Here is a 17682-nt window from a genome sequence, read left to right as displayed (position 1 = left end):
TAAACATAGATGTAGTTTTGTTTTACATATTGTTGTTAAAATTTACTTGAAAAAATAAATAGCTACCTTCTACATTTAATAAAGCAGATATTTGCCTCCATGCTTCAATTTTTAATGGTGTTTCTTTATATGAGCGAGTTGTAGTATCCCATAGACACGGAAACCTTCTCGCTTCTTCTATCAAATGAGCTTCCAAGCTCTTGCTTGTAGAATAACTTTGTATTCTTGAAAAATCGACGTTTAAATCGGTCATTATTAAATTGAATTTTTAATAATCAATGTCGGGAATCGGATAGGTCACTCGAAAGTTTAATATAATAACAAATTATTCGGATATTTATACAATTTAAAAAAGCAGTAAAACTGACATAAAATTGCAGTTGTAGGTAAATAAATGTCGTAATGCTTCCCATTTAGCATCATAGTAAGCAATTAAAAATTTACGCATAAATAAATTTGATATAATTACAAACATAATTATAGAAAAATAAATGTTTATGGCAAAATCACAAAAGTAATGTTTACGACAAAATTACAAAAACGGAAAACTTCTTCGAAACTTATCTACTTTTTTTGTTTTTAATTCTCGAAGATTACAGCAACGCGATAGGCTGCTAATTTTCATGTTTGCTTTTTCACGGGAAAAAGTTGATTTCAAATCAACTTTTTCCCAAGACAGACATGATGGGAAAAACTAAGCTTCGGGAAAACTAAATTACAAACTGCGCATGCTCACGTGATTAATTTTCTCATCCCTTTCCCTTTCCCGTAGTAAAACAGATGAATGGAAACTGACCTTAACGCTCATGAACGCTCATAAAGATCAAATATCATAAAATATATAAGACAAAAGATAAAACGTTTTTCAAAAAACTAAATAGAATAAACAATTTTTATTAGATAAGGTAATTTTTTTTTTTTTTTCAATTTTTTTTATTCAGTTTTTTGTGATGAAACACCTTAAATAATATCAAACTTTCCTGAATTTAAATTGCTAAATTTTAGTTTTTTAAGTAAAAATATTGAAAGCGAGAATTTTTATTAGTAATAAATAGTTAGTTAGCTAAACCTTTAGAGAAATGCTAATTTAGCATTTGCATTTGAATAATTATTTAATAAATTAAATAAGCAAAACGGCTAGTTTTGAAAGGCAACCAATTCCTTTTTTATACAAAAAAAGAAATCAGTTGCATTTCATAAAATCAATTTACGCATAATCGGAGTCATTTTTGATAGATAATTCACGCATGTTAGGAGTCAATTTTGAAAGGTCATTCTAAAATAAATATATATATGATAATATATATAATAAATATATTACCTCAGTCTTGCTAAAGTTTACTTAATAAATTTAAAAATAAAATCTTGCTCAGAAGTAAGTCTTTTTCACAACAAACTAACTAAGAAATGTTGCAATTTCCAAACTGAATGCTAAGTTAACGTTCAGTTTGGAAATTGCAATCTTTCCTAAAGTGAGGGGAACTGAAGTTGTGAAAAAGCCTTAACTTCCGAGCAATTTACATTAAAATTGTTACATGAAACTTACATTAAAATAATTACGAAATTGTTTGTTTTAATGTAACAAATTCATATTAAAACAATTACATGAAATTTACATCAACATTTTTCTTAAATTTTCTGAATTTGATTAGCGCTGAGGAACAAAACAATCAACTTATTTATTGTTTTGGGAAAAGGGGTATTGCTTATGGGAAAAGGGGTAAAAAAATTGCCAAAATGGACAGCTCGCTTTTACTTAAAACATGAAAATACAATATTTTTTCGGCCTACTTTTTGATATTTTCATTCTTCAGCGCTAATCAATTTCAGAAAAACATACAGAATATACAGAAAATTTATAAAAAATTTTAATGTAAATTTCAGTTTTCAACTCTAATCGTACATTGCTGCAGTATTTTTAAACAGAATCGTTTTTCCAGTGAGTCCATTTAAACCAAATCTCTGGAACAGGCCACTGGAAACTAATTAATTAAGAATTGCTCGAGTGCTTTAAATTACGTCGAACTAAAAATTTGAATTTTTACCGCGTTTTATTCATACCCGAAAAATTTACATAATGCACCCCTTTCGATTTTTTTTACATTTATTGAATCAAGGTTAAGATTTATACGAAATTGATTATGCACCTAAATGAAGCGTAGAATGAGATGTATTTGAATTTTTTACTGCGTTTTATTGATACCTCAAAAATTTACTGAATGTTACTCATATTATTCATACCTGAAAAATTTACTGAATGTAACCCATTTAAAAATTTTTCTGATTTTTTTGAATCAAGGTTGTGATTTCTACTGAATTCAATAATTGCAGTCTCCACCGTCGAAGATTTTTAATTTAAATAATAAATACAAAACAAAGTAATATGAAATAAAATTTCCAAGTTTAATTTGGCATATATTTTTAAATATTATTTTATAATATTTTATAAACATTTATTTTTATAATATTATTTTAAAAACTTATATTTTTATAATAATTTTATATTTAGCAATTATTTTTATAATAATATTATAACATTTATTATACTTTTGTATATTAGCATTTTCTTTATTTTTTTAAGCGATCTTAAAACGATATGATTTGATTTGAGTGATATTGAAATGCACAATAATAAAATGATTTTTTTTTAACATTGTTGTGTGAGTTTGTTTACGTATACCGTGTTTATATATCAATATTGTAGTTGTTTCTCTATTCTTACAAAGCTACTAAGATTGTTAATGTTTATTATTGTTTGCAAAATATTTTATACATTATATTCTGACTTAGTAATTGGCGTGGTTATATTACTATAAAATTTTAGAAATGAAAGACTGAATTAGTTTTTGCCTACACAGTTATACATATTTATTTTAGCATGTAAAAATGCACACATAATGCATACATGCATACATACATACATACATACATACATACATACATACATACATACATACATACATACATACATACATACATACATACATACATACATACAGTTGCATAAGGATTGTTTAAAATTTAGATGTTTAATTAAATAATAAAATTTAGAACAATATAAATAAATAGAATTAGAAGACAAGGTAATTTCTAAATGAAACAAAATCGACAAAATTGGTTTTTGTGCATAAATCTTATTACAAATTTATGTTGGAATCCTACTGTTAAAAAGTTAAAAAAAAATCAAAAGTTGACTAATTAATCTGCACCAAAATGTCAAAAATGTTTAGTTAATTGAATCTTGCACATATTAAGGGTAATTTATTTTTTAAGATTTATTTACATTTTTTGTTCCATAAACTTGTGATACAAGAAGTAGTTATAGCTGAATGTAATTTTATTTTTTTGTATATATTTTGAGTTCTTATAATATAAGGTTTATTTTTTTTTATCTAAAAGCATAAAAATAATACTTATTCTAAATATATGTATTTCTATTTTTGTTATTACATCCTGCAAACAATGGTATGAGTAACAAGATAGCAAATACTAGCACATAGTTGCAAATGGTAGCATACCAAAACTATAGCAATTAGGTTGCTGGCATATAGCTACTATATTGCTTGTTTTTAAAAAGCCTATTATTACTTAGTATACAAAAAAGCTCTTTTTCCCTTTTGAATTCAAGGGTAATCATTTTGTAGACTTTCCATCCTTTTGCCTCACCCCTTACTAAATACTAGGGGTTCACTGATACCTACTTTTAACAGATGCCAATGCCAATCTGTGCCAAAATCAGATGCCAAAAGCCAATCAATGCCAAGCCTGATGCATCGGCATTAGCCCTAAATTCGAATTTGTGCTCTTCTTTTTTTTACTAATTGGTAAATTTTTTTAAGATTTTTTTCAAATATAATGTTAATTGTCAACTTTAATGCTTGCTTATTTGCTAAAAATTGCTTAATGCTTAGTTGCTTTGCTCATTGTTGATTTATTATATATATATATATATATATATATATATATATATATATATATATATATATATTATATATATATATATATATATATATATATATATATGCATATATATAAATTTTTACTTATATTCTAGGAATTAAACTTGGAAATAAAATTAAATAAGAAAAATATAAAAATTTAAAAGGTTTATTTTTTTTCAAATATGTTTCAGTAGAAAGATTATAAATTTTGAATTCACTATAAAATTTTGGGTTTTTTGAGACCCAGGTTGATATACTTTTGAAGAAGAAAAAAGTTCACTGATATATGGGAACTGGTGTGTAATCAAGGGTCATGTAGGGTGACCTTTTTCAAAAATTAAATAAAACCAATGACTTTTCAGTTACTTTCAAACCAAAGTTCATCTGTTTTTTATATTGGAAACTGGAGTTACCAAAAATTCACATCCCTAATGTCTATATACAATAGCTTATAAATGCATTTTTGTTTACGGAACATGTGAAAGCTTGCATGTGTTACCTTACCTACTAACCCCTCTCTAACAATTATTTGAATGCGTTAGTAAAACCTCACCCCCCCTCCCTCGCTACTTAATTTTATAGTATACAATTTTCTGACTGGCTTGGTTCTAGTGAGAAAGGCCCAAGATAATTGCCTTTCTCAATCTCTAACACAAACAGTCAACTTTCCAACATGCTTCCCAGACAATCTGAATCATTTATCTTCTCCACTTGACTTTTTTTTTTTTTTTTATCCTAGTCATTGCTTGGTTTCTCCACATTTACCCTTAGGTGCTTCTGATCTTTATCTCTATAAAGTGGTTTAGTGGTTATATATATAGATATCTCTATAAAACTATTATTTTATTCTTCATAAGAATCCAGCTATTATCATAACTCTTACAATTACCTTGTCTACCTGCTGACAGATGTGCATCTTATGTAGCTTTTTGGATTCAAGCTGGTATGGTATCTTTTATTTCATCTCGAAGATTCTAAGTAAAACCTCACTTTTCTCCATGGTTTTCCACTCAATGTGCTGCTTCTGATTTCTAATCATAACCATTACTTCCATATCTATCAACTTAAAAATTCTCCAAAAAGCAGGCATCAGTATACTGCTGCTAGAAACCATTGTAAAAAGATTTTGTCTAACGCCAAAGCCTGCTATTCTCAGGTCACAAAATCTTGTATTTCATCAAAAAAATTAGGCTCCAGAGTTTTCTTGAGAATCTTTAACAGTATTTATAATAAGGGCAAGTCTGTTATTTATCATCTCTTGCATGATTCAGATTTTATTACCTCACCTAAAGACAAAGCTGAATTGTTTGCTAAGAACTTTCCATCAATCTTGTATCTTGATTCCACTAATCAAACCCTACCTGATATAGCTGACAAACAGGTTGATCCATTGCTTGACATTCGTATCACTCAATTTTCTGTATCAAAAGTAATTTCCTGCTTTTACACTCATTTACAGCTTGTGGTCTGAACAGCGTACTTGCTATAGTCTTGCAGAAGTCATTTCTGAAGCTGTCTTTTATATTTTCAAAACTATTTAACAAATGCTTATCAGAGTTTTCTTTTCCAGCCTGCAGGAAAGTGGCATCTGTTATCCTTATTTTCAAAAATTCTGGAGAATGAACTGATTCGTCTAACTACTGTCCCATTAGTCTTCTTCCTATCATAAGCAAGGTATATTGAATTTATAATTAATAAACATCTCTCATCTTGAATCTAAAAACGTACTTTCTGATCATCAATATGGATTTCTATCTTCTTGTTCTACTGCTGATTTGTTACAGTATATAACTGATAGGTTTTAGATAGGTGCATTAGGTAGATGTGGTGAAATTAAGGTTATTGCTCTCAACATTTATAAAGTCTTAGTTAAAGTTTGGCATGCTGTTCTTCTCCAAAAACATTCTTTTTACAGAGTATCAGGTAACATCTTTAAGATTATTGAATCCTTCCTTACCAATCTAAGTATAAAAGTTGTCCTTGATAAATAGGTAACTATGTCCTGGTAACTATGTTCTGTACTTTAACTAGTTATTCTATTCAGTCCTCATTGTCCTAACATCTACAATGCAATTTTTTTTTTAACATAAGCCATGTTTTTAAAGATTACAACTATCTGTAGCAGCATGTTCAATTTTTTTTATTTGTTACACTCCACACCCCACGAAACATTGATTATTCTGACTGTGCTGGAAGGGCAAATTTTATTAATTTCTGGAGTAGAAAGCAATGGTTTTAGTGTGACATCTGCAGACAGCTGTCTACAGAGAATCAAAGGCTTAGCTTATAGCTTTTAACAATAAGGTAATAATGCTACAGTTCCATTAATTTTCTATTTTGTATTTGAAAAGCAGACAGCTGTCTGTGATTTTAATAGATTGAGAGCTTCGTCACGTTTTTATAAAAAAATAATGGCTAGAAATTTTTTTTATCAAAAAATTTACCTTATGCTTCTAACACTAAATGCATTCTGTTTATGTTTTTCAAAAATAGATGATTCTAGATTTTTTCAAAAATAGATGATTCTTTATTTAAGTTGGGAGTTACTCAAAAGTTAAAAAGAGAGCAAAGAGTGGAAAAACAGTTTATAGAAAAATTAGGATACTGTTAAAAGACAGGAAAATTTAAAGGTAGGAAAATGAAATAAATTTGATAAAATATTTGATAAAAATAAAGTCAGAATTTAAATATAGTCGAAATGAGTAAGAATAGAAATAATTTAATTAAAGAGAAATTAATTTTTTTTAGCATAAAAAGATTTGCAGTAAAAAGATAGGACAGCTGAGTGAGTCAAGTCAAGCAAGATGCTTTAGTTGGTAAAAAAAGGCCTTGTTTTAGCAGCATCTATGTTAGTACTTCTTGAAAGGAGTACTAAATCCGACCTTATAATAAAGAGGCAGATACAACTAAATTTAGAGTTTCATAAAAGAGCACCATTGGAAGAACCAGCCCAAATACGACAACAGTATTCCATACAGGGACAAATAAGAGATTTGTAAAGGCAGAGAATCGAATCAGGAGTAAGATAATGGCAAGCATGATTAAGAGAAATAATCTTAGCAGATGCTAACTTGATAATCCATTGTATATATGGTTTCCATGAGAGGTCAGTAGTGAATTGTTATCCAAGAAGATGTAAAGAAGAGGACTCAGTGAGAGAGTTGCCATTCATTCATATAAGAATGTGGATAGTGTTGTGATATTTGTTTGCAGTAAAAAACTGAGTTTTGTTGGAGTTAAAATTCACAAGCCACTGCAAGCCCCAATATCTGCAAGCCCACTTCTGTTACAGAAGCCACTGCAAGCCCACTTCTATTACAGAAGTGAGATCAGTTTCAAGATTGGCTGCCTGTTCTAAGCAATTGGAAAGAGAAGACTTTTTCTCAAGACAAGAGTATATAGTCGTCACGAAATAAAGCCACTTAAGATGTAAGGTTACCAGGAAGATCATTAATGTAGATAAGAAACAAATCAAGACCAAGGATAGAACCTTGAGGTACCCCATAATTTAATAACACACTCAAAAATAAATGATATTATAATCTCAAAAATTATCCCAGATACCCCATATGGAGCAAGCTTATAAAGAAGACCAGCATGCCAAACATTATTGAAAGTTTTAGATATTTCAAGAGCAATAGCCCTTGACTTGCTATCTACTGTGCTTTCATTCACAGCAGTTAGCAAGTCAGTTGTAGAATGAAAAGATCAAACAGCGCATTTGTTGTAAGACAGTTGTTTATTTGACTCAAGATGGAATGTTAGTCAAAGACTCCAACACCTTGCTAATAATAGAGAGAAGATTAGTTTATTGAAGATAATCTTAGATAATCCAAGATAAGAGATTGGATTATAATTGGAGGAGTCAGAATGTTCTATAGAGTTTTTAAAAATTGGAACCTCATATGCCATTTTCCAGGGGAGGTCTTAATAAGCTCAGGGTGATTGGGAAAATTTTTCAAAATTTATTAAACATCAACTGCTGTGTATGCACTTAGGAGTACCACCTTTTTTTTCTTTCATTTTTCTTAATTCCTATTTTTTAAGTAAGTTATTTAAGTAAATTTGAGTGTGTTTTTTTTCTGTTTATGAAAAGACCACTCTCCAATTCTTTGTAATAACTTAAACAAAACTATTCAAGGAGATATCTAAAAAAAATTGAGTTATATCGGTATTTTTGTAACTAAACTCATTAAAATAATAGTAAAATAATAAAATAGTAAAATTGTGATAAAGGTCAAAATTACAGGTGTATTGTTTATTTTTAAATATTTTAAGTTGTTTTATTGGATTCCTTGCCTCGAAATATGTAAGTGTACACATTTTCAGCTTTCCATTGCGCACAGAACAGAAACAATGATCAAAACCATTTTTCAAAACGGCAGATTTTTGTTGGTTCAAGGCAAAGTTTGAAAAGTCATATCTTTGATACCGTTTGGAATTAGATGATAAAACTTTGGAAATGTTCATAACTTATTAAAATAAAATCATCCTAATATTTCAAAGATTCTTTATATTTCAGATGATTGTGCTGCTCAGTATAAAAACCACAAAAACTTTTACGATATCTTATTCCATAAAGATGATTTTGAAATTATTTTTTTTGCTACAAGTCATGGTAAGTCACCATGTGATGGTATTGGTGGCACTGTAAAACTGTAATTTAGTTCCTATTTGAAAAAAATGATAAAAATGATTTTTTAAATAGAAACTTAGATTTTATTTGTAACTTTTGTTATAGTAATAAAAAAAAACTGGCTTTACAATTTTTAACGCGTTGATAAAATGAATTTAATTACAATGCAGTACTTGAAAAGGCGGTAGTGACGTAATATAACTTCTAACAATACAAAATATATTTGCTGAATTGAGTTACTTTGAAATGTGTTACGTGTTTTCGTTATGCAGAAAAATTTCGTAACAAGGCCTGGTGTTGGGTTCTAGAGCAGATAAGTGTTGGGTTCCAATTACTTACATAATTTGTATCATTGATGGACCTGTAACACTAACTGGATCTATGTATACTTTGACTGTTGACGCATCTAAGCAAATCTTAACACAATCTTGATATATTTTTACTTTATATTTTTGTATTTTACTTTGTAAATAATTAAATAACGGAACAAGTACAAGTACATATCAGTACTACACAAATACTAAAAGTTTCAGAGTTTCAGTTTGGAAAGTAGTGAAAAATCTCAAGGTTCCACTACAATAAAGTGGGGTACTTGCGCAGTCAACCCCCATCCCCCATTCTAATGTCTTGGGGTCCTGAAAACAATTTTAACATGCACATTTATTGGCACTGCAGAAATACCAAAAGGTACATAGCTCCAGCTAGTCTGGAAGGTAGTGAAAAATCAATTGCAATATTTCCGCTACAAAAAAGTAGGGACTCTGTGCCCCTTTATCCATATATGAAATCCATATACTTGCAGATCAAAAACTATAAATTTTTTGAAAGATCAATGAGTATAGAATAATGTGTAATACTTTTGTTTTGATATCATCAAGGCCACATGGGTTTTTTGAGCATTAAAAGCAGGTTTATAAAAAATTACCTAAACTTATTTGAAATGGTAATTACAGGTATTCAATAATATTTTTTTACACTTTTGATCATTTTACTAGGTTCATCACCCCCAAAAATAGCCAGTTACAAGTTTATAAGTAAAAAAATCAAATATTTGTAAAGTTATGTGACTTAAAACCTCCAAATAAATGTTGCAATTCTGAAGAGACAAGAGGGGCCTGGCCAATATCTGCTTTAAGTAAAACAGTCATATTTCAGGATCTTCTTGGAGCCAGAGGCTAAAATTTTCAAGGAATTCTTATTTTACTAAACATTCTCAACTGAATCAATCTCAAACAATCTCAATCTCAAACAATCTCAACTCAAGATGTATGAGTAGAAATTTCTTGATCAATTTAATGTTTTTGTAACTTGCAATAAGTGGAGTTGGCCATATATTTTTAAAATCAGTATCCTGTTCAATAATATTCCATTTTATTAATAAGTTTTCCAACTTTTCCAAATGTTGTAACTATCTGTAAAATTCTCTCTTTTTCTCTTTTTTCTTTATATTTGTTGTAGATAAGTTGTGTATGTCATAGTGCTTTTTTAAAACTTTTGTTAATAGATTGAATAGGGTAGCCTCTGCAAAAATCTGAGATGTATGATAACATGACCTGGGTCATTTGACATGAAATTACCCAGCCAGCATGGCAATCAGTATGATTCTTTTTATGACATTTTTTTAATAGACAACAAGCAAATTTATAGACTTTATTATTTATAGTTTTATTGTTCATATAGTTCAGATTATAATTCTACGTTAAATTTAAATACACACAATATAATAGTATTGTATTGACCTAAATCTACAATAGTAAGTTTATATGTAAAAAAAGTATTTAAAGATTTAAACCAAAACAAATGTTTTTTTTAAAAAGAATTGCTTTCCTGGTTATATAGTAAGGAGGAGAAATTACCTGATTCAAAAGCAAGAAATTCATTTACTATCAGAACAGTTAGTAAAGGTTTATAATAAGTTATAGTCTTGTTTTTAAGAGAGGTAAAATTTTAGATCAAGTAAATTTTTTTCATGAAGTAAAAGATAATTATAAAAAAGCATTCAAAATTAACTTTGTTGTATGTCTAGAATTTTTTCTTTCTAAACCAGTATTGTAAAAAAAATAAAACACTGTGTGAAATTTTGTTAAATTTAATATTTTGCTGAGTAAAATATTCTGTTAAAAAAATATTCTCTTAAATAAAGTATTCTGTTAAATACAGTTTTTTTTTGTAAAATAAAGTATTCTGTTACATAAATTATTTTCTAAATTAAATACAGTTTTTTTTAAATACAGTATTCTGTTAATTACACACATTTGTGTGTAAAATGTACAATAAATATGTTGTTATAATAAATATGTTAATAAATATATTATTTTGTAAATTAAAATTTGTTAAATACAGTATTCTAATAATTAAGACATTTTAGAAATATGTGATAAATATAAAAATTTTTTAGAAATTATTTTTCTTCAATTCTTATTTTAGATTTGTTCTCCATGACTGAATAAAATATTCAAGCTTGATTAGAGGTACATTTTTAAATGATGTTTCCATAAGTTTGATTGGTTGGTATGTTCTTTGTTCATGAATTAATCTTTTTTATGTTTTTTAAATTTTTTTAAAAAGAAAATAGTTTAATGTAAATTTCTCACAGTGATTTTATGGTAAATAGATTAAACATATGTAATAAATAGATTAAATAGATTTAATATATCATAACTACTTATGTTTTAAATTCTTAGAGTTTTAATTTTATTTTTTGAATATATTATATGGGTTGGTTGTGGGGTAAGATGTTTGTAAAAGAACTATTGTTTTTGGTGAGATTCAAATCATATTGTCAACAGGTTTTCAATATTTTTTGTTGAAAAGACTTATTTTTTCTGATTATTTTTGGAGCAATACTAGTATTTTTAATAAAAGTGTTTTTAAAAGAAAATAGTTTTGTTTAAACATTTGTAAAAAATGTATAAATTAAATTTTTATACGAATATGGAAAAAGTCATAGAATTTTAAAGCTTGAAATATTTTCATTTATATTTATTAATTGTAAAAGTTCTCTTTAGCATGCTTTATATTCTCATCTGGTTGTTAAATATATAGTGAAGCATTAGGGTGGGATGATGTGTGTTGGGATGGTAGTGTGATGAAGTGTTAGGGTGGGATGATGTGTGTTGGGATGGTGGTGTGATGAAGTGTTCGAGTGGGATGATGTGTGTTAGGATGGTGGTGTGATGAAGAGTTAGGGTGGGATGATGTGTGTTGGGATGGTGGTGTTGAAGATTTAAAAAATGTTTATATCTCAAGTATAATGCTTTGTTTTTATTTATTTAAAATATTTTGTTTACATATTTAGAAAATGGGTCAATTGAAGAAAATTGGTCTACTGTCACAAACTTCCAAAGTTGTTGATGGTTCTCCTGTTTGGGATCTTCAAGATGAAGTTGGGAGAGAAGTGATTCATGAGTGGTCACAAAAAAGAATTTTCAAACTTTCTACCAAAGGAAACTTTTTTTCTCGCTGTTTTCTTTTGTATACATTTAAAATAGTCACACTAAAAAGTTTCTTTCAAAACTTCAACTTTATGGTATTTGTCCAGATGGCATTAGCTGGAATCGCAGTATACTTATCAACACATTTTAATTTGACATTTGATGTAAATATAAATTTATTTGTTTCTCCTATTGTATTTCCATTAGCTTTTGCAATTAATGCCGATTTCCAAAGAAGAGAAAAGGTTTTAGATGATTTAGCAAATTTTAAAGCTGCTGCAATGACATTATTTTTTTGTATGCGAGACTGGAGAGAACCTGCACAATTAGATAAGTTGTGGATGCAAGCGTTTCACCAAAAACTGAAAGTTATGCTTTTTTATATGAGAGAGTATCTCATGACCAATAAAATAGTTCGTCGTAAAGTTATTCTTCGAGCTATTTATGAAGATTTAAGTGATATAAATCAGCTAATTGAAAATGTTCGTGTGAGTAAGTTACCCACTAATACATCTCTCATAGCTCGAGCCCTTGTGCTTATGAATACTATGGGTTTGGCTTTTGAACGTCTAAGAGTTGTTCGTGAGTATAGATCTCCAAGATCTATACGGTCTTTCAATAAAGTTCTTATATTTTTTCTGCCGACCATATTATCACCTAATTTTGTTTTTATTGGTCACAAAAGTGGTAATGTTTGGGCATCATATTATATATCCATATTAGTTGCTTTTGTTTTTTCTGCTCTCCAAGGAGTGCAAGATAAACTTGACGATCCGTTTGATGGAATGAGTGAAGATGACATAAACTTATCAACAATAGATGAATGGACTTTTCAGTCTCTCGGAGCAACAGTAAATCGAACATTTACTGTTGGTAGATTTAAAGTTGAAACACAAACAAGTGTAAAAGACAGTTTATTTCCTAGGTCTAGAACTTCATTTACTTCAGTAGTTGATACCAATGATGGATTATTTCTTAACAGGAAAAAATCACTTAGAAGAGTATCGTCCTCAGATGAAAGCACACTTGGCAAAATGAGTGGACCTATTTTGAATGATCACCCTTCTTTAAAAAATTGGATTTTAAAAAAAAAAAGCTTGCTCCAGTTCGAAAAAGATGTTGTTCTTGAATCTTTTGATCCTCAATCTCATCCTTATGCTGGTATACTTGACAAAATACAAGGAAATACAACTATCTTACCTGGAGGTATCATAAAACAACCAGTTGAAGAGCCTGTTGAAGATTCAATTACTAATAGGGACTCATATACTAACAGAGTTGAAACATCAGATACCATAGCTGCAATGCTTGCACATAAAACTAATTCAGCAGTATCCCCAAGTACTCATACCCTACCCTCAAGTAGTGAGTCTCAGATTACCTTACCCCAAGGTAGTGAATCTCTAAATATGCCGCACACATTTATTAGTTCTCAAAAATTATTTTCTAATCCTAATTTGTGGTCGCTGTCAGGGAATAATTTTAAATTCAAAGGCAAGCACAAAAAAATTGCTTCTGAGCAAGTTCATCTTTTAGACAATGACTTCATCAGTAACAATCACTGTGAAAAATTTGTAGATGTTTTGGATAATGACTTAAAGAATCAAGAGCCTCTTGATAGTGGATCTGATGATGGTGACGACAGTGTATTTGCTGAAATGTAAATCCTCGTTTGATTTTAAATTGAAAAATGAAAACAAACTTTATTAATAACTTTTAAAAAAATTAAGTTAAAATTTTTATTTATTTTTTCAAATATTTATACCAGACATGAGATTTTCAGCAATTTTCATAAATTATATATATATATTTTTTGTGACGATGTTCATTTAATAGGAACTTAGTATTATTAGTTAAAAATATTTATTGTTAACTTATTTAAAAATAATTGTAGATAAAAACTCATATATATATATATATATATATATATATATATATATATATATATATATATATATATATATATATTGTTAATTGTAGCTTTTACTTATAGTAATTTACATGTGCGTTAGTATTAATTTGAGTTGTATACGCGTTTATTTTGGTGTTTCAAAAAAGAAATTAACAATTGTATTATAGGAATGTGATGAAATTTTAAAAATTTGTATAAAATAAAAAATTAATCGATTATGAATCAAATATTTATTGAATCAAGTATTTATGAGTTTGATATTTTCAATATTTATATTCAATATGGTTGGCGATGTATATTTATTTGCTTATGATGTTTTAAAGTTGCATTATTTGCTTCTTTTTATTATTATTATTTGAATTAACGCGATATTTGGTAATGCCGTCTCATTTGATTTTAAGATTTGTTTGTGTTCTTATTTCCGTTTTTTCTGTATTTTCCAATCGTTCTGTATTTTACATACGTTCGGATTTTCGAATAAAATTTTTATTTATTTATTGTTGCTTAAAACTATTTTACTTGCTAATTTTGATTTGCATCGTATTCAGTATGTAAATAATATTTGCGAGACACGTCGCCAAAAAACATCTAATTAAGAATGATTGAAATTTCATTGTTTCCAGTTCCAGTCTTTGTTTCTAATTATAGCATTTTCATATTTGATTGATTTTATTTTTTGTTTATTTTCTTTCTACGTTAAGCATTAAATTTGAAATAAAAATCAAGAACTTTTGAACAATAATTTTAAATGACATCATTAATTCTTATTTTAGTTCAGCGTTGAAACAATAAAACACGGAATTATTTTTGTTTTTTTTACAACCCAAAAACAGCTGTGATTTTTTTCTTCCTGTTGTTACGAACAGTAATTTTGGTATTTTGACAGTGTCAAATTATGTTTCCTTTGAGTACTACATCGTTTTGAGTAGTTTTTATTTCATAATTTGTTTTAATATAGTTATTTTAAATTTTATTTATTTGTCTATTTAATGAGGTTTTAATGCATTATTTTATACGTATCGTAACATTTTATAGATATTAAGTTTTGACAAAAATATAAATAAAGTTTATTTCAGATAAGTTTTAGTCTAAATAAACTGGGTAGTTATACTGTTTTTATTTGTCATTTTTACTGTTTTATTGTACTATATAGACAAGCTGTCTGTTTGTTACTTTTTAAAAATATTTTAAACACTTTGCAATTTTGATAAATTAAATAAAAAGTTCACAAAATTGCTTCCTTTTTTTTTCAGCGTTACAACATGCTCTTAATGTTCTTCTTATAAAAAAGAAATAGTTCGAAATTATTTTCTACGAAAATGAAAACCAACGTTAAACAAACTTTTGATAAATTTGATTTCGAGGACGAAGATAGTAGACATGACATATACAGCTGGAGTGAGCGAAGGCAAAAAAAGCGCAAGGGATTATGGAAATCCTTCAACCAATTCCGTGTATTTGCCTTTGATCTAAATCTCATACAGAGCTTTTTCTCAAACTTTAATATTATGGTACTTCTTCAAATGGCACTTGCCGGACTAATAACTTATGCTTGTAAATCGTTTGATATAGAGTATGACATTAACGTGACATTGTTTGTATCGCCCATTGTATTTCCGTTAGCTTTTTCTATTAACACGGACTTTCAGAGGCGGGAAAAAGTTTTAGAAGATTTGGCGCTTTTTAAATCTTCTTCGATGATGTGGTTTTTCTGTTTACGCGATTGGAGGGAAGCATGCGAGCTTGATGATGCATTCATGAAAACTGTGCGCAATAAATTAAAATGTCTTTTATTTCATTTGCGTGAATATCTTTTAACAGAAAAATTGGACCGCCGTCAGTTTATTTTACGTGTTATATATGAAGATTTAAGTGATGCGAACCAATTAAATGAAAAGGTTCGCGCTAGTCCGATGCCTGCTAATTCTCCTCTTGTTTCAAATATGGTAGCTCTTCTTAACATAATGTGTTTATCTTTCGAAAAGTTGCGAGTAATTCGCGAGTATCGTTCACCTCGATCAATTCGATCATTTACTAAAGTCCTTATATTTGTAATACCATTGATTCTCTCTCCGTATTACGTTCATATAGGTGTCAACGTTGAACAAAAAGATGTAAACAATTGGTCTCCTTACTACATATCGTTAATGGTTGCCTTTGTCTTTGGAGTTTTGCAAGGTGTTCAAGACAAGCTCGATGACCCTTTCGACGGAATGAGTGAGGATGATATTAATTTAGATACGCTAGACGAATGGACATCTCAGTCTTTAGAAGCTACAGTGCATAGAACGTATCAAGTCGGTAGATTCCAAGTTTCCAAAGAATCACCTAGAGCTAATCACGTTGCTTTGGCAATAAATTTAGAAGATCACAATCTGAAACGTAAAAAAATAAGTCTTTTTAACAGATTTGGTGCAAAATATTCCAAACGAGACCGCTCACAACCTCGTTCTGCACTATCTAATGAATCTAATCCAATCGATGATTTAAAATCTCAACATCCTTACGCTGATGTGCTTAATAATATTCAAGGTAATACAACGATAAAGCGTGGCGAACATTCAAAATCTACAGAAAAAAACTATCTTCAAAATAGCGTATCAGTTTCAACTGGAATTCCTCAAGTAAGTCATGTATTTTCTACCTGTCCTTCTATGAATGTAATAACGGCCTCCCAGTTACCTACTGTGGCCTCGGAATCAGACATAAGTGATTCACCAATCGATAAAAGTCTTCCTAATGTAAACGCTCAATCAAACGATCTATTATCTGATATTACTTCGGTCAAAGAGAACAAAAATTCCGTAAGATTTTGTGTTAACAATTTGACCGAAGACCTTAACGAAAGCTTTTGTAACAAGCATGCATTTGAAATGGAGTACGTACTTTTGAAAGCTTCTGAAATAAAAAATGATGTTACCATGAACAAAAATGATCTTTCGCCGAAGGAAAAAGACGTTAGTTTAGAAAACACAAAACCGAAAACTATTCAGCCCACGAATTCGCGGTTTAAAGTAAATAAAGGGGTTGTTAAGAATGAACAAGTTAATATAGACGTTTCCGAAATTAGTGAAAAGGATGTATTGAAAACTAATAGCGCCAGTACAGTTCCTGACACAATAGTCGAAAATTATAGCCAAAGTTTTAAAAATATAGTAGAGAAAGATGCAATAGAGACCGTTTCATCATCTTTGTCCACTAAAGACTATACCGTTATATCTAATGCTCATCTCGCTGACAAAGAAATTTTTATATAAACCGTTTGCTTAACTTTTTTTTATAAATTTTATAATTTAAATTATTACGTTCATTTGGTTTTGGCGCCTAAATGCATTCGACGGACGTCATCTGGTCAACTGTTAGCATCGTTTTTTTTCTTCTACAGTTTTAATATTAATTAATAAAGTTGCGTAAAGGAATAAAATAGTTTAATTGTAAATTAAATTCATAAATTTTTTTTTTATTCAAACAAACAAGCAGCACGTTATTTGTGATTTTTAAAATGTTCCCCTCTGTTAAGATCGTTAAGATGTTCCCCTCTGTTGTTAAGATCGGTAAAACCGATATTTATTTAACCCATAAATATTTGAAATGTTATTTTTATTACTACAAAACAAACTTTTATGATATTATCATAATATTATTACCAATTTTTTTTACGCGATTTGTCCAGGACTACATTCTTTTAATATGTGGGTTAATAAAACCAAAAAGTTTTGTTTATTTTTTATTATTTAACAAAATTTTAGTGAAATAGTT

At 28.6% G+C, this 17682-nt stretch overlaps 3 protein-coding genes across 4 annotated transcripts in view; 2 read left to right on the top strand and 1 right to left on the bottom strand.

The window, feature by feature from the left end:
- LOC136074181 (uncharacterized) overlaps positions 1-253 on the bottom strand; it is a 1138-nt gene extending 885 nt beyond the window's left edge. The window contains exon 1 of the mRNA XM_065786485.1: positions 47-253. Coding sequence (XP_065642557.1) covers positions 47-253 — 207 coding nt within the window. The remainder of the gene's footprint in view (positions 1-46) is intronic.
- A 2770-nt stretch (positions 254-3023) lies between these two features.
- Positions 3024-17405, top strand: LOC136075172 (uncharacterized). Its single transcript, XM_065787577.1, has 2 exons — positions 3024-3256; positions 15177-17405. The coding sequence occupies exon 2, from the start codon at positions 15243-15245 to the stop codon at positions 17178-17180; it is 1938 nt and encodes a 645-aa protein (XP_065643649.1). The 5' UTR covers positions 3024-3256; positions 15177-15242; the 3' UTR covers positions 17181-17405.
- Positions 11003-13908, top strand: LOC100203174 (uncharacterized). Of its 2 annotated transcripts, none has more exons than XM_065787576.1 (2): positions 11003-11048; positions 11876-13907. In XM_065787576.1, the coding sequence occupies exon 2, from the start codon at positions 11879-11881 to the stop codon at positions 13673-13675; it is 1797 nt and encodes a 598-aa protein (XP_065643648.1). In that variant the 5' UTR covers positions 11003-11048; positions 11876-11878; the 3' UTR covers positions 13676-13907. The 2 variants fall into 2 exon arrangements, with proteins under 2 accessions (XP_065643648.1, XP_065643647.1); XM_065787575.1 differs by lacking the exon at positions 11003-11048 and adding an exon at positions 11066-11366 and having other exon boundaries at positions 11876-13908.
- Positions 17406-17682: the final 277 nt, after the last annotated feature.

This window comes from Hydra vulgaris, chromosome 01 (assembly GCF_038396675.1).
Source record: "Hydra vulgaris chromosome 01, alternate assembly HydraT2T_AEP".
NCBI lineage: Eukaryota > Metazoa > Cnidaria > Hydrozoa > Anthoathecata > Hydridae > Hydra > Hydra vulgaris.
The sequence above is the reverse complement of the archived record's forward strand: the minus strand, read 5'-3'. Positions and strand labels throughout refer to the sequence as shown.